Source organism: Aquarana catesbeiana, unplaced genomic scaffold (genome assembly GCF_042186555.1).
Source record: "Aquarana catesbeiana isolate 2022-GZ unplaced genomic scaffold, ASM4218655v1 unanchor232, whole genome shotgun sequence".
NCBI classification, from domain to species: Eukaryota; Metazoa; Chordata; class Amphibia; order Anura; family Ranidae; genus Aquarana; species Aquarana catesbeiana.
In genome coordinates, this window is record NW_027362660.1 from 539,619 (window position 1) to 563,272 (window position 23,654).

The following is a 23,654-nucleotide window of genomic DNA, read 5'->3' on the forward strand; positions in this document are numbered from 1 at the left end:
GCTGTCCTTCTTGGGCACCCCCTCTGTCCATGCTCATGTTACTGCCTTCATCTAGCTCAGTATCATCATCAGAGCCTTCTAAACGCTGGGCATCCTCCTGGAGCATGTACCCAATACTGTGGTCAAAGAGTTCGAGGGACTCCTCAGTAGGACATGGTGGGGCTAGGGAAGGAGTCACTGATGCCATTGAGCTGAGAGAAGAGGCCGCGTTGGCAGCTGCTTTGCCAGACAAAGTACCCTGAGCATGGGTGAGAGAGGATGAGGACAGCTTGGTCATCCACTCGACCAAGTCTTCCACATGTTGCGGCTCAACATGGCCAGCTGCCGAAAAAAAGGCCAAGCGTGTCCCATGGCCACGTGCTGATGAGGATGCACTGTCTCCACGACCAGCACTGTTGCCTCTAGACACAGAGCCTGCTTGCCCTCTTTTATTGACTTGTGACTGTCTGTCTCTCCTTGTTGGCCTTCCAGACATACTAACGGCCTGCAGTGAGATGTAGCTGCACTAAGCTGGGATATATATATATATATATATATATATATATATATATATATATATATATATATATATATATATATATATATATATATATATATACACTGATACTGCAGCTAGCAAAATCAACTGCCTGCCTGTAGTATGAGAACACCACCAATCTTCTACAGGTAGCTTTAGATGAACACTGTGCAGAGGTCGCACTACACTAACTTGTAGCTTTAGCTGAACACTGTGCAGAAGACGCACTGCACTAACTTGTAGCTTTAGCTGAACACTGTGCAGAGGATGCACTACACCAACGTTAAAATAATGTAGCTGCCTGCGGTAGTGATAGGATCAGGAAAACACCACCAATCTTCTACAGGTAGCTTTAGCTGAACACTGTGCAGGGGTCGCACTAGACTAATGTGTAAATAATGTAGCTGCCTGCGGTAGTGATAGGATCAGGAAAACACCACCAACCTTCTACAGATAGCTTTAGCTGAACACTGTGCAGAGGACGCACTACACTAATGTTAAAATAATGTAGCTGCCTGCGGTAGTGATAGGATCAGGAAAACACCACCAACCTTCTACAGGTAGCTTTAGCTGAATACTGTGCAGAGGTCGCACTACACTAACTTGTAGCTTTAGCTGAACACTGTGAGGAGGACGCACTACACTAACTTGTAGCTTTAGCTGAACACTGTGAGGAGGACGCACTACACTAACTTGTAGCTTTAACTGGACACTGTGGATAGGTCGCACTACACTAACTTGTAGCTTTAGCTGAACACTGTGAGGAGGACGCACTACACTAACTTGTAGCTTTAGCTGAACACTGTGCACTACACTAACTTGTAGCTTTAGCTGAACACTGTGAGGAGGGCACACTACACTAACTTGTAGCTTTAGCTGAACACTGTGAGGAGGATGCACTACACTAACTTGTAGCTTTATCTGAACACTGTGAGGAGGACACACTACACTAACTTGTAGCTTTAGCTGGACACTGTGCAGAGGTCACACTACACTAACTTGTAGCTTTAGCTGAACACTGTGAGGAGGACGCACTACACTAACTTGTAGCTTTAGCTGAACACTGTGAGGAGGACACACTACACTAACTTGTAGCTTTAGCTGAACACTGTGCACTACACTAACTTGTAGCTTTAGCTGAACACTGTTCAGAGGACGCACTACACTAACTTGTAGCTTTAGCTGAACACTGTGAGGAGAACGCACTACACTAACTTGTAGCTTTAGCTGAACACTGTGAGGAGGACGCACTACACTAACTTGTAGCTTTAGCTGAACACTGTGCAGAGGTCACACTAAACTAACTTGTAGCTTTAGCTGAACACTGTGAGGAGGACACACTACACTAACTTGTAGCTTTAGCTGGACACTGTGCAGAGGTCACACTACACTAACTTGTAGCTTTAGCTGAACACTGTGAGGAGGATGCACTACACTAACTTGTAGCTTTAGCTGAACACTGTGATGCATATATATACACACAATACACTGTAAGTACAGCTAACTGACTGACTGTCCTGCCTAATCTATCTAACTTAAATCAAATGACACTGTATCTCTGTCTCTCAACGCCGGAACACACACTACACAGGGCCGCCGTGCAGGCGGCCTTATATAGTGTGGGGCGTGTACTAAACCCCCTGAGCCATAATTGGCCAAAGCCACCCTGGCTTTGGCCAATTACAGCTCTCTCTACAGACTGCGCTGTGATTGGATAAGCATGCGGGTCATAGTGCATGCTTGGCCAATCATCAGCCAGAAATGCACTGCAATGCCGCAGTGAATTATGGGCCGTGACGCGTCACACGAATTTGGCGCGAATGGCCCATATCGTTCGCAATTCGGCGAACGGCGAACAAACGATGTTCGAGTCGAACACGAAGCTCATCCCTAATAAGGATATACAGTACATACACACACAGCACAAGGCCATGCTCACACTACGAGATGTTTCTCTGGGCTGCAGTTCCTCTGAGCTCCACAAGGTGGTGATCTCACTTCTACCCAGACAGGAAGTCTCTATGAAATACAGACAGGAAGTGATGTCAGGAATGAATAGGAAGTTCCGGGTGAGAGGTGAGTTGGAAGGAAGTAGAGAGGAGACATTGCTGGAAGTGGTAGCAGAGGAGGTAATAAGATCTTATTTTCTATTTACACCCAGTAACCCCCCGTCATGTCCGTCCTCTTCCTCCATAGTCACTGTGATGTCTTTTATCTCCAGCAGATGATGATACACACATATATAGTGTGGAGACCTAGATTAACCCCTTCAGGGGGATCAGTTGATGATTAATATATCTTCCTTCCAAAGCCGGCCATACATGGTTCAGTTTTATCGTTCAGCCAGCGGGATGAGAGGAAAAAACTGAAGTGATTCCCCCATCCACACATTGGAGGGGGATGGGGGAATCCTCCCCGCTGCACTATTGTATTCTGACAATGGGGGGCGCTCCTCCGCTCTCAGAATACACAGATCAGTGATGAAGCTATTGGCTGCAGCCGCTGATGGAGTGACTTTTATCCGGCAGTGACCACACATGGATGGAAATGTGACCGATCCCTGCTGAACCAGCTGAATTTCCATGTCTCTATGGTCACCATAAGTGACTTCCTCCCCTCCCCCTCATCTCCTTCATTATGTAAGTCATGCTGAGATAATCTCCCATTGGCTGAGCAATATTCTCATTTGTCTCTGAGCTCCTTCTTGCTATTCCTCGTCCTGCCTGTTGTTTCCTTGGATTTATTTTCTGTGTAGTGACCCCGGCTTCATCTCTTGGATGCGCTTGTCCTGACCTTTATCCTGATTCCTGGATCTCCTCCTCATCTCTCCTCCATATCCTCTTACACAGCTTTTCTCCACACCTGCAGTGACCTTGGGGGGGGGTAGAAACTTGGCACCAGCACTCAGCAAAATCCATCCCCACCAATAGGAGCTCTGGAGGAAATTGGTATTTACACTCCGTTCCTCCGCACGTCACCTGATCACATGAGAGCTTACTTTCACAGATTTCTGTATGGTAAAGGTCAAATTTCACTCTTCAGTTTAGGAGAGGAAGGACACACCCAGGACCAATGATTTGGTTTGCACAGGAGCCTCATGTAGAGGACCCCTCAAATCTCCCCATCCAATTGTCCCTCCATCCAGAGTCTATATGTCCTATGACATCACACTGACCTCACAGTTCCTCCTCCAACTGTAACTCCATCTGGCTTTTTTTTCTGATGCTCTTAGGATGTGGGCGGACCCTTGGCATCCTCACTAGCAAAGTGGGACTGTTGGCCCTGCATTGTATGTAATGACATTAGAATGCCTGCAACACTTTTTTTAACCTGCATAGATTTGAATGATGAGGTGAGGAGAATTCTGGGAATATCATTTGATTTTACTATTTGTGTTCAGATCTAGAGTTTTCCTCCTGTGAAGTCTGGAGATCATATGACCATCACATTGCCTCCACCTCCCTCCCTGATAGAATATAGAAATAAAAAGAAGATTCTAGAAGTCACCAGAGAGATCATGGAGGAGAGGTGAGCGGTGCCGGGAATTCTGGGACATTATCCAGTAACAGACAAGGGATGTGTCTGGATGGTGACTGTATCATTGTGTGTGTCAGGTTCCTATAAGGTTCAGGATGTCACTGTCTATTTCTCCATGGAGGAGTGGAAGTATTTAGAAGGACACAACGATCTCTACAAGGACGTCATGATGGACAATCAGCCGCCCCTCACATCACCGGGTAAGAGGAGACTTTATTGTAAAGGAGAGAGCAGTACGGAGGGTCCACCTAGATCCCCCATCATCTGATAAACACATAGAAACAATGTATTCAGTCAGTGTGTGTGTTTCCTACAGATGGATCCAGTAATGGGAACCCACCAGAGAGATGTCCCCGTCCTCTGTATTCCCAGGATTCCACACAGGAAGGTCACACCATCCCTCACCATCATCAGGTAGATGAGGAACAATCACTGATTAGTATCATTAGGATCTGTACATTATCTGCATTGTTATCTTTTGATGTCATTTTTATTAAATATTCAGAGTGGAAACCTGAGAGATTCTAAAATTAAAGTTAAAGAAGAGATAAAAGAGGAGGATGATGAGGATGGGGTGATGAAGGAGTCAGAGTTTCTAAAAGGACACAAAGATCTGTACCAGGACACCATGGTGGAATCATCCAGCTACAGAAACCCACCAGAGAGATGTCCCCGTCCTCTGTATTCCCGGGATTCCACACAGGAAGATCACACCATCCCTCACCATCATCAGGTAGATGATTGACAATTATTGGTAGTTCTGATTTATACACAGCATGTTTGTTACAATGAATGTTTTATTATACTGTATATTCAGAGTGGAAACCTCGGGGATGATAATATTGATGTTAAAGAAGAGTTTAAGAATGAGGAGTATGGAGTGATGGAGGAGTTTTCAGAAGGACACAAGTATAAGATGGAGCCACTCAATACCAGGAACCCACCAGAGAGATGTCCCCGTCCTCTGTATTCCCGGGATTCCACACAGGGGGATCACATCCCTCACTGTTACAAGGTTGGTGGCACGGAGGTGTTAAAACACACTTATAGAGACAATGTGTGGATTTTATATGTGATATCACAATAATAAAGCTTATATCTTACAGATGATATTCTCTCTCATTTTCTTGAATTAGAGTGGAGATCCAATTGATATAGAATTTGAGGTTAAAGGAGAAGAAGAAGAGATGTATGTGAGGGATGATCAGCAGTCTATGGAGGAGGATGGAATAACGGGGACATTTATAGAGGAGGACACTCCTACAGAGATCAGCACAGGTGGGTCATTAACACTAAATACATTCCTCCACCCATACTGCTCACTGATTGAGTTACTGAGTGCAGTCTCAGGAGATGGGAGGCAGCGGTGTGGGATCTCTGCAACTTGTCTGATGTAAACATTTAATCTTCCACTGATTACTGAATATCAATATTTTAAGTCCTGACCCTTACACTGTATAATTTATATTGTACATTACATACTCCTGACCCCTGCACGATATACTCTATATTGTACATTACATTAAAATCCTAACTGTTGTATCCTCTATAAAAAGTTGTACATTACATAAGCCTTACCTCTTTTACACAGACTTTTACATGTTGATAATAATGTGATAACATCTTCAAACATTGGAACCTTAAACAGGAAGTAATAATGAGGGAGGAGTCAATAACCCAATGATGGTGGTTTTCAGGATCAGTCCAGTCTTCATCTTGGTTGTTCTCCCCCCATCCTCACTCTCTGACCTCTGGTGGGGCTCAGCCCTGCTGTTATTCATGACTAAATCATGGACTAAATAAGGAAGTGCAGGACTTCTTGTGTTGGGAAGATGGTAATGAGTGATAGAGGGGGTGGGGACACTCGTCCTATAATCCCCTCATCACTATCACTCCTATAAAAGACAGTTCTCGTTGTTTCCTCGCCTCTTTGACTAAGGTCCATGAATAAAGAAATGAACTGGTAGGAGATTCAGAGATGTTGGGCTGAAACAACTAATCGATTATGAAAATAGTTGTCAACTATTTTCATAATTGATTAGTTGGTCAGTCGATTAATTGGCCTGCATACAGAATGCATTATTTCTTTACATATCAGAAAATACAGCTCAGTACACCATCAATACATGTCAGTAAATGCCTGAAAACTTGAATGGGTGAAGAGCAATGCCTCATGGGACATGTAGTCCTGGGCAAGAGAAGGAAGCAAGTGATTCTAAAGGCAGAAGTTTTTTTATCTTCCTATAGGGGAACTCTATACTATAATTTGTAGCTTCCTATAGGGGAACTCTATGCTATACTTTGCGGCTTCCTATAGGGGAACTCTGAAGGCAGAAGTGGGGGGTCCAGAAAGGAGGATCAGTGCTGCCCTTTGCAAAACCATTACACAGAGCAGGTAAGTATGACAAGTTTGTTTAAAAAAAAAATAATCCAACAGTTACAATGACTTTAAGGTCTCTGTGCAGGGAAGATCAGCATCTGAACCCAGAGGAGGTGGAGGCTGATAGACTGGAAGTAATAGAAGGCATTAATATTACATAAATTAAAAATTTACTAGTATTGTGCATTATATTTAAATTATTATATCCATGAAAAAAGTAGTAGTTATTATCTGCTGTTTGTTTAGTATATAGGACTATTTTTTTTTAATCCCATCATAATAGATGATTAAAATAAAATCATGCTGCTGCTACTAAATGTCCTATGCTGGCCATACACGGATCGATTTTTGGACGAGAATATTCACACATATATTGGTATGAAAATGTATTTGTACATTCGATGAATGGACGAGTGTAGTTTGAAAATTCCACTTGCTTTTAACATTCAATTTTAAAATGAATGGAACTTCTGAGCAAAAACCACATACACTATTTGAAAATTTGTTCGATGGAGAAAAGTTTCCTGTTCTGCTTCTTCAAATTTTCCTGTCACTGTGGTGGAAAATGAACGCCGATTTGACCCCACTAATGGTTAGAAAATTGGATGAATGTTTTTTTGAAAGAAAAATGAGTTTGTGTACGGCCAGCATAAGTGATATCAGGTGCAGGGAGCTTGTACCCACCTACCTGTCTATGACAAGGGAGTCTGTCATCCATCATATTATATTACACTCCTGTCTGATCATCTGCAAAACAGCGTTTTATGTCTTTTTTATATTTTATTAATGTTGATCTCTGATTCTGATATGTAGCAGATTCTCCCTCTAATAATACATCTATCTGTCTGTTATTCTCAGAGTGGATTAAATATCCAACTATATATCTGGATATTTATATTTACCGCTGTATATAGATATTCAAGAATATTAACTAAATTATACGCCAACCTCTTTTTTGAGGTTTTTATCCAATTAGTCAATTAATTGAAACCATAATCGGCCAACTAATCAATTATGGAAATAATCATTAGTTGCCGCCCTACAGAGGACCCATTTACTAGTTACCTTGAGGGGGGAATTGTAAGATCCTCAGAGACAAAGCTGCCTGATGTGGGCGGAGTCCTGGTTTAGGGGAACCAATCTGCTCATGTCTAGTAATAAACTTTTTATTTCTATTTTAGTAGATGGACGGGAGATGAGGAAAACCTCAGAGGATTGTCTCACTTTGTCTCCAGACTGTAAAGTAGAAGATGAGAACATCACACAGTATAGTCCAGGAGAAAACCCGACTACCTCAAATGTCCATCCGGCACCACACAGTGTAGATGGACCATCGTATTCCTCTTATCCTGAGGAACCTCAGACTGTGAGGGATGGTGCCGTCCTTCCAGCAGATGAGAGGTTTTCCTGTACTGAGTGTGGGAAGTGTTTCCGTTATAAATGCCATCTTAATGAACACATAAGATCTCACACAGGGGAGAAGCCGTATTCCTGTACTGAGTGCGGGAAGTGTTTCCGTTGTAAATATAGTCTTAATGTGCATAAAAGATCTCACACGGGGCAGAAGCCGTATTCCTGTCCCGAGTGCGGGAAATGTTTTTCACAGAAGTCTAGTCTTTTCACACATCAGAGATCTCACACGGAACAGAAGCCATATTCCTGTCCTGAGTGCGGAAAATGTTTTTCAGTGAAGTTCAGTCTTTACACACATCAGAGATCTCATACTGGGGAGAAACCGTATTCCTGTCTTGAGTGCGGGAAATGTTTTTCAGAGAAGTCCAGTCTTTACAGACATCAGAGATCTCACACAGGAGAGAAGCCATATTCCTGTCCTGAGTGCGGGAAATGTTTTTCCCAGAAGTCCCATCTTTACAGACATCAGAGCTCTCACATTGGGGAGAAGCCGTATTCCTGTCCTGAGTGCGGGAAATTTTTTTCCCAGAAGTCCCATCTTTACAGACATCAGAGCTCTCACACAGGGGAGAAGCCATATTCCTGTCCTGAGTGAGGGAATTGGTCCTCACTGAAGTCCTGTCTTCCTTTACATCAGGGATCCCACACAACCCTCCAGGTGTATTAGTGCCTTGAGTGCGGGAAATGTCTTCTATATGAATGTTGCTGGACATCACAGCTCTCATGTGGGGAAGAAGCACACCCTGATATACACCTCAGATATATTCCATGGCTGATCTTCATCATGTAAGAAACAGTTTCAGGGGTGTGGACATTTTTTTGAAAAAACAACTTGTCCAAGGGACTAAATCGGGGTCCCAATCTCCTTGTCCCTTATGACAGTCTCCTTGTCCCTTATGACAATCTCCTTGTTCCTCATCTACCAGAGAGCTCAGCAGCGGTGTGGGAGCTCCTTGAAAACTACAAGCCGACATCGGCAAAGGACAGAACTCTGTGAATGAATGGCACAGCTCTTTTCATAAAGTGACAGCCGGTATGGGGAACTTCTCCCCGCACCGCTGTCGCACAGAGGACTCGGATCGCTGAGCCGCAACAGGAACATGTAACATGTTCCCGAAGGTGAACGTTTCCTTTAACCCTTTCACTGCCAGAGCCGTTTTTGCCCTCATGTTTAACCACTTCAATACCGGAAACTTTCACCTCCTTCCCCTCCGGGCCAATTTTCATCTTTTAGCACTCTCACACTTTGAATGACAATTACTCATTGATACACCTGTGTAACACTATAGCAAAATTAAATTTTTATCTTTTTCCCCACAAATAGAGCTTTCTTCTGGTGGTATTTGATCACCACTGGGGGTTTTATTTTGTGTGCTACAAATAAAAAAAAGACAGAACATTTTGAAAAAAAAAAAAAAAAAAAAGTTTTTCTTTGTTTTTGTTGTAAAATGTTGTAAATAAGTAAGTTTCCTCTTTCACTGATGGCCACTGATGAGGAGGCACTAAAACGCAGAACTGATAGATGGCACTGATTGGCAACCCTGATGGGCACTGATTGGCATCACTGGTGGTCATCACTTGTGATCATCGCTGATGGGCCTGTACTGATAATCAATGCTGAATATCAGTGCAGATCTCCTCCTGTCAGGAGAGATGCTGATCGTCTCTCCTCTACTTGCACCTTGCCAGCATGAATAAAGGAATGCTGATAACCGGCACTTCCTGGTTATGATGTGATTAGCTTTGATTGGACACAGCTGATCACATGGTAAAGAGCTTACGTCATAGGCTCTTTACTGAGATTGCAGATGCGGTGTGTCAGAGCGACACACCGCACCACCAATCGTCGCACACCTGAGCAGGTTATTCTGGATGTCATATGACATCCCGTCAGGATAATGGAATCCCCGCCTGGCTGTCATTCTGCTATTGGCCATGTGGGAAGGAGTTAAAAAATCATTTTAGGCCTGAAGATTATATAAAACCCGCAATACAAGATATATTTTCTGAAAGCAGACACCCTGGAGAATAAATAGTGGTAGTTCCAATTTTTTTTGTCACGTGATATTACCGCAACAGTCTAGGAAACGCAACATTTCAGTAAAAAACACACTAAGTCCATTGTAGGGGGCACAAAAACACAATGAATTACCCAATTTTTCTGGTAAAATATAAAAGCTGAGGTTTCACGGAGTAAATAGATACCCAACATATCAAACCTTAAATTTGTGTGCTCCTGTGAAATGGTGACAACCTTCAGTACCCTATATTTTCTATAGGCGACGCTTTAAAAGCCCCCTATAGGTCATCAGTTTGGTGTTATGGAGGAGGTCTGGTGATAGAATTATTGCTCTCATTCTGGCTTGCGTAGCGATATGTAACATGTGTATCGCAATCAACGTTTTCAGACGTAGGCGCCCAACGTGTAAGTTTATGTTTGTACATGCATATATGTGCGGGGTGGGGCCTCCGATTTTTATTTTATTTTATAGGGGTTTTATGTGCCCGGGTTTAAATTTTAATTTTGTACAATTTAAAAAAAAAAAAAACATTTTTTCATCACATCAGCCTTTTTCAACCAGGGTGCCTTGAGGTTTCTTTAGGGGCACCTTGGCAAAATGCCAAACAATTGCCCCAAAATTGTATACAAGCCGGAGGGTGGATGAAGCCTTTTAGTTACACAAAGCCTCAGGTTTTCATTGTACACCATTACAAACTTCTAGCTGCCAACTGCCTACTGACCAATGACATCATGAGCTGATAAGGAGGATGTCAGTCGCCTGAATATCATCCTTGTGTGACCCTCCCCCGCCTCTCTCCATCAGCTTCGGGGTCTCATTACCTGAGTGATGGAGAATAACTGAGGGAGAAGAGAAACATTGGAATACTAGTCTGTACCAGTTTGCAAAAGTGTATTTGCTTTGGAAGAATAAATCACTTCTATTTTTGTGTGTCCTACGTGTGTTGATGTTGCTGCATTATGTAGAACTATTAGAATAGTTTTTACATTTTAGATTGGGGCGCCTCAAGACTGTCCATAATTTTGGAGGGTACCTTGACTGAGGACATAAAATCCCCTATGTGATGATTTTTTGGTGACAGGTTCTCTTTAATGAGACATCCAGGGTCTAAAAGACCATCCAATGTCTCCCCTGTGAGCTACTGAATGTAATGTAATACAGATCAGACTGCAGTATATTCTTTCCCAGCCTTGATAGCTGGGTAAACTGTCAATGGGGACCCGGAAGTGATGTCATACATGTCACTTCCGGGTCAGGAAGAAGAAGGGGAGGAGAGCGGGTGTGTGTCCTCTCTCCTCCCCCCCTCTACCCATCATCACCCGCTATGCTGGTCCCGGGACCCAGATGGGCAAGAGGAGCCCGGGATACATAGCGGGTGTGTGTCGGGGGGGCACTTTACCGGGGGGTGTGGAAACATTCGCTTAGCCACCCGAACGCTTCCATCCGACAAGTAAATCTGCTCCTTGCTTGCCCACAGCAGGGCTAAATGTTAAAAAAAAAATGACCTGTCCGATCCTCAGAACTGCATGTCCCGGGTGTCAGGCGATAGGAATTGTTCATCCTTGAGTTCATAAGGAGATCAGAGATCACCAAAGACATGGATGAAGTGTTTTACTGTGTTGGCCATTGATAGCAGTAGAATAATAAAAATGGAGTCTTTACCTCTCATTGGCTGAGTACATTTTGTGGTGTAAGATTTCACAAACACTTATGCCTCGTTTCCACCGAGCGGATCGGTTCGGTACGGTACGCTATTTTGGGTGTTTCCATTATGAAAGCGGTCCATACAACCGAACCGTTCCATTCAGGGTCCTGCTTCAGATGTGGGGCCATAGAAAATGGAACGGTTCGGTTAGGGCGGAGCTACGATACTTTACACTGATTGGTGGACGTGTGACGCCATGACGGCATTTTTTCTAAACCCACGTATGGCCCCTGTCGGTCCGACTTGCAATGGAAACGCTCGCCTGAATAGGCCGGACCATTCTAGGCCGTCCAAACCGATCCGACCCGAACCGATCCGCTCGGTGGAAACGAGGCAGTAGAGGTCTTTTAACCGCTAAGCTACCGCCCACCATCATATGACGGCGGGACGAGGCAGCTGTTGTTCTGGGCGGACGACATATGACGTGATCGCCCTCCGGAGCCACTAGGGGGCGCCCGCTGCGTCACTCGGGACCTGGTGCATGTGCCCGGCGGCTGCGATGTCCGCCGGGCACCCGCGATTGCCGGGTAACAGAGCAGGACCGTGGATCTGTGTATGTAAACACAGATCCACGTCCTATCAGAGAGGAGAGGAGACCGATGGTGTGTCCCTTGTACATAGGGACACCGATCGGTCATCTCCCCCAGTCAGTCCCCTCCCCCCACAATTAGAATCACCTCCCTAGGACACACATTAACCCCTCGAACGCCCCCTAGTGTTAACCCCTTCCCTGCCAGTCACATTTACACAGTAATCAATGCATTTTTATAGCACGGATCACTGTATAAATGTGAATGGTCCCAAAAATGTGTCAAAAGTGTCCGATATGTCCGCCTCAATATCGCAGTCACAATAAAAATCGCAGATCGCCGCCATTACTAGTAAAAAATACATATAAATCTATCCCCTATTTTGTAGACGCTATAACTTTTGCGCAAACCAATCAATATACACTTATTGAGATTTTCTTTTTAACAAAAATATGTAGAAGAATATATATCGGCCTAAACTGAGGAAAAAATTTGTTTAAAAAAAAATTGGATATTTATTATAGCAAAACGTAAAAAATATTGTGTTTATTCAAAAATGTCCCTCTTCTTTTGTTTATAGTGCAATAAATAAAAACCGCAGAGGTGAACAAATACCACCAAAAGAAAGCTCTATTTGTGGGGAAAAAATGATAAAAATTTCATTAGGGTGCAGTGTAACATGACCGCACAATTGTCATTCAAAGTGCGACAGCGCTGAAAACTGAAAAATGGCTTGGGCAGGAAGGGGGTGAAAGTGCCCTGTATTGAGGTGGTTAAAAAAAAAATAGTTGTATGAATGTGACCAGGATTCCCCCAGCTGTGATGACTATTGAATGTATTTTATTTCATACACTGATTTCCTTGGCTCCATCTAGTGGTCATAATGCGTATTGTGCTATTTTTACTAATGGCGTTATCTTAGGAAAAATACCCCATTATGGTCACTAGATGGAGCTGGAGATCATAGGAAATCACTTTGCTACATTATGGCCAGAATATGTAATGGTTGGATGAGTGATTGTCACATTCATCCCATGAATTTTCTATAAGTAGAGCCCTTAGTTTCTTTCATCAGACATGTCTTCATACTAATACCTGAGATCATACTACACTTAAAATTGCCAAAACAGCACACAGACCCCCCAAGGTTCTTCAATGCGTTTTGAGGACCTTTGGAGGGTCTGTATAAAAACAAAAAGAAGCTGGCAATGAAATGTCGTTTTCTGGAAATTTAAACTGATTTTTTTTTTTCTTTGTAAATGACACTTTTTCTGTAGCCCATCCTACAGAAAGAATGAAAAAATGTATAGAGCCCCCAAATATATAGCAGACCCTCTGAGTCTAAGATAGATATTAAAGGGGGGACCTCACACAAAAAAAAGTATGTGCCCCCCCCCCAGAAAAAATCCAAACCAAACTCTTAATCCAAACATGCAGCCTGGCTGACCAGAAAATGGGGAGGGACAAGTGTGTGTGTGGCCCCGCCCCTTCTCCTGAACCATATCAGACCAAGTGCCCTCAACATGGGAATGCCTTGCCAAGGGGGACCCCTCATTGTAAAGCACCTTGTTCCCATGTTGATAAGGAAAAGGGCCTCATCCCCACAACCCTGGCTTGGTGATTGTGGGGGTCTGTGGGCAGGAGGGCTTATAAGAATCTGGAACCCATCTTTAATATTAGGGGTCCCACAGATACTGCCCCCCTACATGAATGAGTTTGGGGTACATAGTAAACTTCGCCCCTACTCATTCACCAAAAAATATATGTAAAGCAATAAAGACCCTCTACGTCCTTTATTAACCACTTAACCTCCCTGGCGGTATGATTATTTCGGATTTTAGGTGCTGAAAGCGGTACAATTATTTTGCATGGAAATTTGGCGTTTTATATTGTGGGTCTGTAATTCTTAACACACTTAAATCTGTCCAAACAAGAGTCTAGTAGATATCCTGGGTATGATGAAGTTTGAAACACAAAAACATAAATTATAATATTATAAATAAATATAAATAATAATAAAAAAAAATAATAAAATAAATTTCCCCACAATTCACTATCGCTCAATTCTGCAAGTGTTCTAATTTACTATCGCCGTTTTCTAGCTGGTCTAAAGCCACTTTTGACGTAAAGGGACAGTTTTTGGTTGCTATGGACAATCTCAAGTTTCCAGGCAGAAAGAACAGTATATATAATATAAAACTGCATGCAGGGCACTGGACAAAGCACTGGGGACAAAAGGGATGTGAAATAATTTCATATAGTACTGTAATCTGTAAGATTACAGTACTGCATGTCTTATGAGTTTTACGTTTTTTTTTTAATTTGCCGCCAGGCTCCGCCCCTGTGCGTCGCGACGCTCGCAGGGAACGGAGCCGGGCACAGAGAGGCTTCGGAGGAGGACAGAGCCCGCAGACACCGCGGGGGGACATCGCAGGATCCTGGGGACAAGGTAAGTAACCAGGACCAGGCCATTTTTTGTGATACGGCACTGCATCGCTTTAACTGACAATTGCACGGTCTTGCGACGCTGTACACAAACAAAATTGATGTCCTTTTTTTCCCCACAAATAGAGCTTTCTTTTGGTGGTATTTGACCATCTCTGCAGTTTTTATTTTTTGCGCTATAAACAAAAAAAGAGTGACAATTTTGAAAAAAAAAAATATATATTTTTGACTTTTTGCTATAATAAATATCCCAATATAAAAAAAAAATCAGTTTAGACCGATATGTATTCTTCTACATATTTTTGGTATAAAAAATAAAACACAATAAGCGTATATTGATTGGTTTGTGTAAAAGTTATAGCGTCTACAAAATAGGAGATTTATGGCATTTTCATTATTTATTTTTTTTACTAGTAATGGCAGTGATTTGCGATTTTTAGCAGGACTGCGACATTGCGGCAGACAGATCGGACATTTTTGACACATTTTTGGGACCATTGACATTTTTACAGTGATCAGTGCTATAAATTGTCACTGGCAGGGAAGGGGTTAACACTAGGGAGCAATCAAGGGGTTAAATGTGTGTCCTAGGGAGTTAATCTAACTGTGGGGGGGATGGGAATGACTGGGGGAGGAGACTGATCATTGTTCCTAAGCATTAGGAACAACAGATTTGTTTCCCTGACAGAATGGAGATCTGTCTGTTTACATTGACAAACCTTCATTCTGTCTCTCTCAGGAGTGATCGAGGGTGCCCAGCAGACATTGTGCCATGGGCGTGCACGTCCTCCTAATGGCTCTCCCAGAGGAGCCAACCTGCCGCAGTATATCTGCCGCAGTTGGTCCTCAGGTGGTTAAAATGAAATCCCCCAAAAAGTCTCTCGTAAATCCATCATCAATCCCCATGCCAACCACCTATTGTCTCACCAATAACCCCCCAATGACCTGCCACACAGGAGCGACCTCTGACGGTAACACTCGCTGACTGCCCGAGCGCCGCCCACCCTTCTGTAGTAATCAAAAAAAAATTAAAACATTTTTTTAAAACGGCCCCTTTAAGAAAAAAAAGTCCTTTAACTAAGTGCACTGTGTTTAGGCACCGGACACAGTGCACTATGGGAAGCGCCACATCAGTGCATTCACGAGATTGCAGACATGGCGCTTCATTTGCGGGCATTTAACCTGCCCTGCGGCACAATACAAAGCGCCGAGTAGCTTCCGCCCATAGAATCACTACGGGCGGGAGCATTGTTGTTTAAATCTAGAGGTTACTTCCGGGTTTTGTGGAACAGACGAAAACCGGAAGTGACGTCGGCAGATCCGTTCTTCGGCCCGAGTTGAGCTGCTGGAAGGTAGGAAGAAAGAGACTGAGAGCGCACCACGCAGCATGAGGGATTCAGTTCAAAGGCAATCACATATCACTCGGGGGAGTCGGGACTAATAAAGAGACCACTATTCCAGGATTTTTTTATATTTATATGCAAATGAGGGAGCCTCTCTTTTTTAATGTTGTGCTTATAGTGTGCTGCAGACAGTAATGCTATTTCACACCTCCTCCAACATATCCGATTTCTGGCAATAGCTGGAGCAGCTTCCGCTGATCTGCATAGATTTTTTTCATATCATATGAAGGCTCTCTGGCAATTATCAGGAGCAGTGCAGCGCTAAACTTAAAAGTCCAAATAAAGTCCTTTTATGATTAGAAATCACATATAGATGGGAAAAGGATTCTCCTCTGGAATGATGTAGGTGCTCAAGAAAATTCCATGCACTGCTACATATCCGTGAACCCACCACCGGCCAGCCAAACCGCTCACCTTAGCATATGGACCCCTGAACTAACAGATGGGTCAAGACAGCATTTGCCACACTTAGTGGATAAGGATGAAGACTTGTCTAGGCAGATGGTCCCACGGTAATGAAGATGGCACTCAAAATTGCAGATCATGTCACATGAAATAAAAATGGAAAAACATAGTGCACACTGCGTGGCTTAAAAACGGTAACATTTATTAAAATTCGGTACTCACAAACACGGCACTATGCCCTAGTGCTGGGATACAGGTAAAATTATCATCATAGGAATAGCGTGAGTTAAATGGTGGCTGCAGTGATGTCCAAAAGCTCCCGCACGCATATCGTCCTCCTCTGGACTTCCTCAGCGGTAATGGAGATAAGACATCACATCTATATATATAGAGCCCAAATATCTACTTCCTATAGGGTAAACCATCCCCCCCGAGGTACCGTCCAATCAGCTGCGGCCACCATGGGGTCAAAGGAATTACTTCCTACCCAAACAATCCCCATAGTAACTAAGGATTATGCATCATGACGCCCGGTCATGTGACACAGTACTTAGGAAGCAGGAAACTCCTATTAGATAAATTGTAAAAGTCGTCATGACATCAAATGACGCCGGGAGGGTCGATCATGTGACCCTACGTTCTTTTGTCAACTAGAGGAGCTAGATCACACTCAGAAGAAGAGCGCCACCCCTGGTAATCAAAGCCTCTCTCTCAGGCCGTCACTCAAGGGGCAGGACACTCTAATTAGTATACATTGGGGCGGCCGCCGTGACGTCAATGACGTCGGGGTGGCCGATCATGTGATCCCACTATTTCCAAGAGCTATAACGTGAAGGGTGCAAAAATCCCGCCCCCAGTAACCGGACCTCCTCCCCGAGCCGTCACCATGGCGATTAGATTGCTAAAAGACATCCCCACTTGGACGGCCGCCGTGACGTCAACGACGCCGGGACGGCCAGTCATGTGATCACACCAACATGTTGATAACCTGAGGCTGGAAAAAAAGGGAGCAAAGGCACCACCCCCAATAGCCAAAATCCCTCCCCAAGCCGTCACCATGGCAATCAGCTAAATGGGACTACAGCCTTTAGTCAACACGTTAAGTGACATCTGAATACAATAAAATGTCACAATTCTTATAACCATTGCTGGGCCTATGAATGGAACACAACTCCAGTTCGAATGGCATACCCTTAGTTATAAACTAAAAATAAAATAAAATAAAAAAGGATATAAAAATTTATTAATATTAAAATCGGCACATGGAAGGAACTTCCCCATATACTACATCACTGCAGCCACCTTAAAAACTCCACCCCAAACATCTAATTTGTAAACGTGATAAACAAATATGTGCGTCTGTTGTATAATATTCGCGATCATACATGGCGAATTGAATATCAATAACACACCAGAATACACCGTTTATATGATAAACATTCCATATTAATACTAATATTACTCTCTCTCACCAATCCAAGAAAAAACTCTAAGCAGATTATTATCTGTCAGAGATGAAGCAATTTAAGTCGAATTCGACATTGAGTCCCGTGGGTACCCACACTTGGGTCTCATATACCCAAAACGACTCACGCCGACTCAATTGTCAAATGAAATTACCTCCCCTCCAATGAGGGGTCACTTTTTCGACCCCCCAAAATTTTAGTTTGGCGGGGCTTCGAGCATGGAACAATCGAAAATGCTTGGAAACATTATGAGTGACCAAACCTTTTTTGATGTTATTCACATGTTCCCCTATTCTAATATGCAAAGGTCTAGATGTTCTCCCTATGTACTGGAGGCCACATTCGCACTCCATCATATATACTACCCCCGTGGTAGAACATGTGATAAAGTCCTTGATTTGGTAAACTTTCTTAGTTGCTGTGGCAACAAACTCCTTACGTTTTTTAGTGTTGCTTTTAGCCTGTTTACATGGTGGACACTGACCACAGGCATAGAAACCTGTCAGTACATTGAAAATCCTGTTCTCAAATGGAACTGGTGGGTCTATAACCCCAGGGGCCAGCTTATCTCGCAAAGAAGGGGCCTTTTTGTATACAAACTGAGGAAACTGAGAAAGAACTGGACCTAACTCTCTGTCCCGTTTGAGAATAGGCCAATGTTTGCGAACGACCCTTTCGAATTGTTTGTACTGAACGTTAAAATCAAGGATCATTTTGATATTCCCTGGTGTGTCCTGTCGGACTTTAGGGCAATTGGACACTAACGTATTTCTATCAAGCGCCCGAACGTATTCTATATCTTTATCGATACTGATCCTATCATACCCCTTTTGGATAAAGCGGAATGCAAGTACCTGTGATTGTGAGATGTAATCACTCTCCTGTGTACAATTACGCCTAATGCGCACAAATTGTCCCTTCGGGATATTGCATAGCCACTGAAGATGGTGGCAGCTTCCTAGGGGGATGAACGCATTGCGATCAGTCGGCTTGAAATGGTTCATAAGCTTAAACTGATTCCCCTCCAAAGAGATGTCTAAATCCAGGAATACAATCCGTTTGGTACTAATGTTCCAAGACAGGACTATGTTCCTGGTATTCCTGTCCAGTTTCTGCATAAATAAATCCAACTTAGTCCTATCGCCTGTCCAAATCATAATGATATCATCGATGTATCTCTGGTAACAGACAAGTTCAGGGGGCATGTTATTGTAAATAGTGTCTTCCTCCCAGTGTGCCATAAATAAATTGGCAACACTGGGAGCAAACCGAGCCCCCATGGCTACACCTCTAGTTTGGAGGTAAAATTGTCTGTTGTACCAGAAGTAATTTTTTGATAAACAAAAATTTAAACAGTCGAGAATGTAACTCTTATGTCTCCTTGTAAGATCGGATGTTCTAAAAGCCCACTGCACAGAATTCAAGGCATCCTCATGACTAATGATTGTGTACAGTGAGCTGACATCCGCTGTTATCAAAAAACAAGATGATAAGTCGGGTAAGGCTTCGATAATCTGATATGTTTAGTATCCTTCAAGAAGGAGTGGGTTTTAGAAACCATAGGTTGGAGAAAAAAGTCAATGTATTGACCCAGTCTAGAAGTGACTGAGTCAATACCATTGACTATAGGTCGGCCAGGTGGATTGGTACTACTCTTGTGTATTTTAGGCAAAAAGTATATTATTGGGGTGCGGCATGCAGATGGATCTAAATAGGATGCCTCCTTAGCATTCAGCACCCCAATATGTTTCCCTCTTTCTATCAATGAGTGTAATTCCTCCTTATACTCAAGCATGGGATCTTTTGTAAGCTTAACGTATGTGTTATAATCGCTTAGTAAGTTCTCCATTTCATTATTGTAATATACTTTGCTTAATATCACCAGACCCCCTCCTTTGTCTGCCGGACGTAACACCAAATCCTTCCGTTCCATCAGTGATTGAATACCCTTCTTAATAAACTCTGGATCATTCACTTTCCGGATCTTAAGTGATTCAAGATCCTTAGTAATCATGTTTTTGAACACATCTATATGCTTAGTGTCCAGGTTGGGAGGATTAAATACTGATTTATTACGGAGGGTGGAATGTTTACTAGATGATTTCATGGTATTAGAATCCGTCCGGACTGTAGTATTAGAAAGATAATACTTCTTTACATTCAGATTTCTGATAAATTTTTTGAGACTAATGTAAGTCTGAAATTTATTTAAATTACGGGTGGGTGCATACTTAAGACCTCTGTCTAAAACCTTAATCTCATCTTCATTGAGAGGTGCACCACTCAGGTTATATATTCCTGCTCCTAATGGGGTTTTACTCTTTTGAATTCTCCTGCCTCCTCTCCTTCCTCTGCCATTTTTCTTTTTCTGTCGTGGGTGGCGGGAGAAGGCGCAAATGCTAAGGAGGCATCCTATTTAGATCCATCTGCATGCCGCACCCCAATAATATACTTTTTGCCTAAAATACACAAGAGTAGTACCAATCCACCTGGCCGACCTATAGTCAATGGTATTGACTCAGTCACTTCTAGACTGGGTCAATACATTGACTTTTTTCTCCAACCTATGGTTTCTAAAACCCACTCCTTCTTGAAGGATACTAAACATATCATTCAGATTATCGAAGCCTTACCCGACTTATCATCTTGTTTTTTGATAACAGCGGATGTCAGCTCACTGTACACAATCATTAGTCATGAGGATGCCTTGAATTCTGTGCAGTGGGCTTTTAGAACATCCGATCTTACAAGGAGACATAAGAGTTACATTCTCGACTGTTTAAATTTTTGTTTATCAAAAAATTACTTCTGGTACAACAGACAATTTTACCTCCAAACTAGAGGTGTAGCCATGGGGGCTCGGTTTGCTCCCAGTGTTGCCAATTTATTTATGGCACACTGGGAGGAAGACGCTATTTACAATAACATGCCCCCTGAACTTGTCTGTTACCAGAGATACATCGATGATATCATTATGATTTGGACGGGCGATAGGACTAAGTTGGATTTATTTATGCAGAAACTGGACAGGAATACCAGGAACATAGTCCTGTCTTGGAACATTAGTACCGAACGGATTGTATTCCTGGATTTAGACATCTCTTTGGAGGGGAATCAGTTTAAGCTTATGAACCATTTCAAGCTGACTGATCGCAATGCATTCATCCCCCTAGGAAGCTGCCACCATCTTCAGTGGCTATGCAATATCCCGAAGGGACAATTTGTGCGCATTAGGCGTAATTGTACACAGGAGAGTGATTACATCTCACAATCACAGGTACTTGCATCCCGCTTTATCCAAAAGGGGTATGATAGGATCAGTATCGATAAAGATATAGAATACGTTCGGGCGCTTGATAGAAATACGTTAGTGTCCAATTGCCCTAAAGTCCGACGGGACACACCAGGGAATATCAAAATGATCCTTTATTTTAACGTTCAGTACAAACAATTCGAAAGGGTCGTTCGCAAACATTGGCCTATTCTCAAACGGGACAGAGAGTTAGGTCCAATTCTTTCTCAGTTTCCTCAGTTTGTATACAAAAAGGCCCCTTCTTTGCGAGATAAGCTGGCCCCTGGAGTTATAGACCCACCAGTTCCATTTGAGAACAGGATTTTCAATGTACTGACAGGTTTCTATGCCTGTGGTCAGTGTCCACCATGTAAACAGGCTAAAAGCAACACTAAAAAACGTAAGGAGTTTGTTGCCACAGCAACTAAGAAAGTTTACCAAATCAAGGACTTTATCACATGTTCTACCACGGGGGTAGTATATATGATGGAGTGCGAATGTGGCCTCCAGTACATAGGGAGAACATCTAGACCTTTGCATATTAGAATAGGGGAACATGTGAATAACATCAAAAAAGGTTTGGTCACTCATAATGTTTCCAAGCATTTTCGATTGTTCCATGCTCGAAGCCCCGCCAAACTAAAATTTTGGGGGGGTCGAAAAAGTGACCCCTCATTGGAGGGGAGGTAATTTCATTTGACAATTGAGTCGGCGTGAGTCGTTTTGGGTATATGAGACCCAAGTGGGGGTACCCACGGGACTCAATGTCGAATTCGACTTAAATTGCTTCATCTCTGACAGATAATAATCTGCTTAGAGTTTTTTCTTGGATTGGTGAGAGTAATATTAGTATTAATATGGAATGTTTATCATATAAACGGTGTATTCTGGTGTGTTATTGATATTCAATTCGCCATGTATGATCGCGAATATTATACAACAGACGCACATATTTGTTTATCACGTTTACAAATTAGATGTTTGGGGTGGAGTTTTTAAGGTGGCTGCAGTGATGTAGTATATGGGGAAGTTCCTTCCATGTGCCGATTTTAATATTAATAAATTTTTATATCCTTTTTTATTTTATTTTATTTTTAGTTTATAACTAAGGGTATGCCATTCGAACTGGAGTTGTGTTCCATTCATGGGCCCAGCAATGGTTATAAGAATTGTGACATTTTATTGTATTCAGATGTCACTTAACGTGTTGACTAAAGGCTGTAGTCCCATTTAGCTGATTGCCATGGTGACGGCTTGGGGAGGGATTTTGGCTATTGGGGGTGGTGCCTTTGCTCCCTTTTTTTCCAGCCTCAGGTTATCAACATGTTGGTGTGATCACGACTGGCCGTCCCGGCGTCGTTGACGTCACGGCGGCCGTCCAAGTGGGGATGTCTTTTAGCAATCTAATCGCCATGGTGACGGCTCGGGGAGGAGGTCCGGTTACTGGGGGCGGGATTTTTGCACCCTTCACGTTATAGCTCTTGGAAATAGTGGGATCACATGATCGGCCGCCCCGACGTCATTGACGTCACGGCGGCCGCCCCAATGTATACTAATTAGAGTGTCCTGCCCCTTGAGTGACGGCCTGAGAGAGAGGCTTTGATTACCAGGGGTGGCGCTCTTCTTCTGAGTGTGATCTAGCTCCTCTAGTTGACAAAAGAACGTAGGGTCACATGATCGACCCTCCCGGCGTCATTTGATGTCATGACGACTTTTACAATTTATCTAATAGGAGTTTCCTGCTTCCTAAGTACTGTGTCACATGACCGGGCGTCATGATGCATAATCCTTAGTTACTATGGGGATTTATTTGTTTGGGTAGGAAGTAATTCCTTTGACCCCATGGTGGCCGCAGCTGATTGGACGGTACCCCGGGGGGGATGGTTTACCCTATAGGAAGTAGATATTTGGGCTCTATATATATAGATGTGATGTCTTTTATCTCCATTACCGCTGAGGAAGTCCAGAGGAGGACGATACACGTGCGGGAGCTTTTGGACATCACTGCAGCCACCATTTAACTCACGCTATTCCTATGATGATAATTTTACCTGTATCCCAGCACTAGGGCATAGTGCCGTGTTTGTGAATACCGAATTTTAATAAATGTTACCATTTTTTAGCCACGCAGTGTGCACTATGTTTTTCCATTTTTATTTCATGTGACATGATCTGCAATTTTGAGTGCCATCTTCATTACCGTGGGACCATCTGCCTAGACAAGTCTTCATCCTTATCCACTAAGTGTGGCAAATGCTGTCTTGACCCATCTGTTAGTTCAGGGGTCCATATGCTAAGGTGAGCGGTTTGGCTGGCCGGTGGTGGGTTCACGGATATGTAGCACTGCATGGAATTTTCTTGAGCACCTACATCATTCCAGAGGAGAATCCTTTTCCCATCTATATGTGATTTCTAATCATAAAAGGACTTTATTTGGACTTTTAAGTTTAGCGCTGCACTGCTTTGTTTTCCATATGTCTTTTGAGGTTTTATATGTTTGCCTTTAGTGTTCAGCAGCTTGTTTACCTTGTGACAGTTGT

At 43.1% G+C, this 23,654-nt stretch overlaps 2 protein-coding genes across 2 annotated transcripts in view; one reads left to right on the forward strand and one right to left on the reverse strand.

The window, feature by feature from the left end:
* LOC141121788 (uncharacterized) overlaps nucleotides 1-11,498 on the forward strand; it is a 50,444-nt gene extending 38,946 nt beyond the window's left edge. Inside the window, exons 17-22 of the mRNA XM_073611507.1 lie at nucleotides 4,086-4,254; nucleotides 4,371-4,468; nucleotides 4,560-4,787; nucleotides 4,872-5,069; nucleotides 5,191-5,332; nucleotides 7,616-11,498. Coding sequence (XP_073467608.1) covers nucleotides 4,086-4,254; nucleotides 4,371-4,468; nucleotides 4,560-4,787; nucleotides 4,872-5,069; nucleotides 5,191-5,332; nucleotides 7,616-8,442 — 1,662 coding nt within the window. The 3' untranslated portion in view covers nucleotides 8,443-11,498. The remainder of the gene's footprint in view (nucleotides 1-4,085; nucleotides 4,255-4,370; nucleotides 4,469-4,559; nucleotides 4,788-4,871; nucleotides 5,070-5,190; nucleotides 5,333-7,615) is intronic.
* LOC141121795 (uncharacterized) overlaps nucleotides 1-23,654 on the reverse strand; it is a 329,972-nt gene that overhangs the window by 263,038 nt on the left and 43,280 nt on the right. The gene's annotated exons all lie outside the window — the stretch shown is intronic.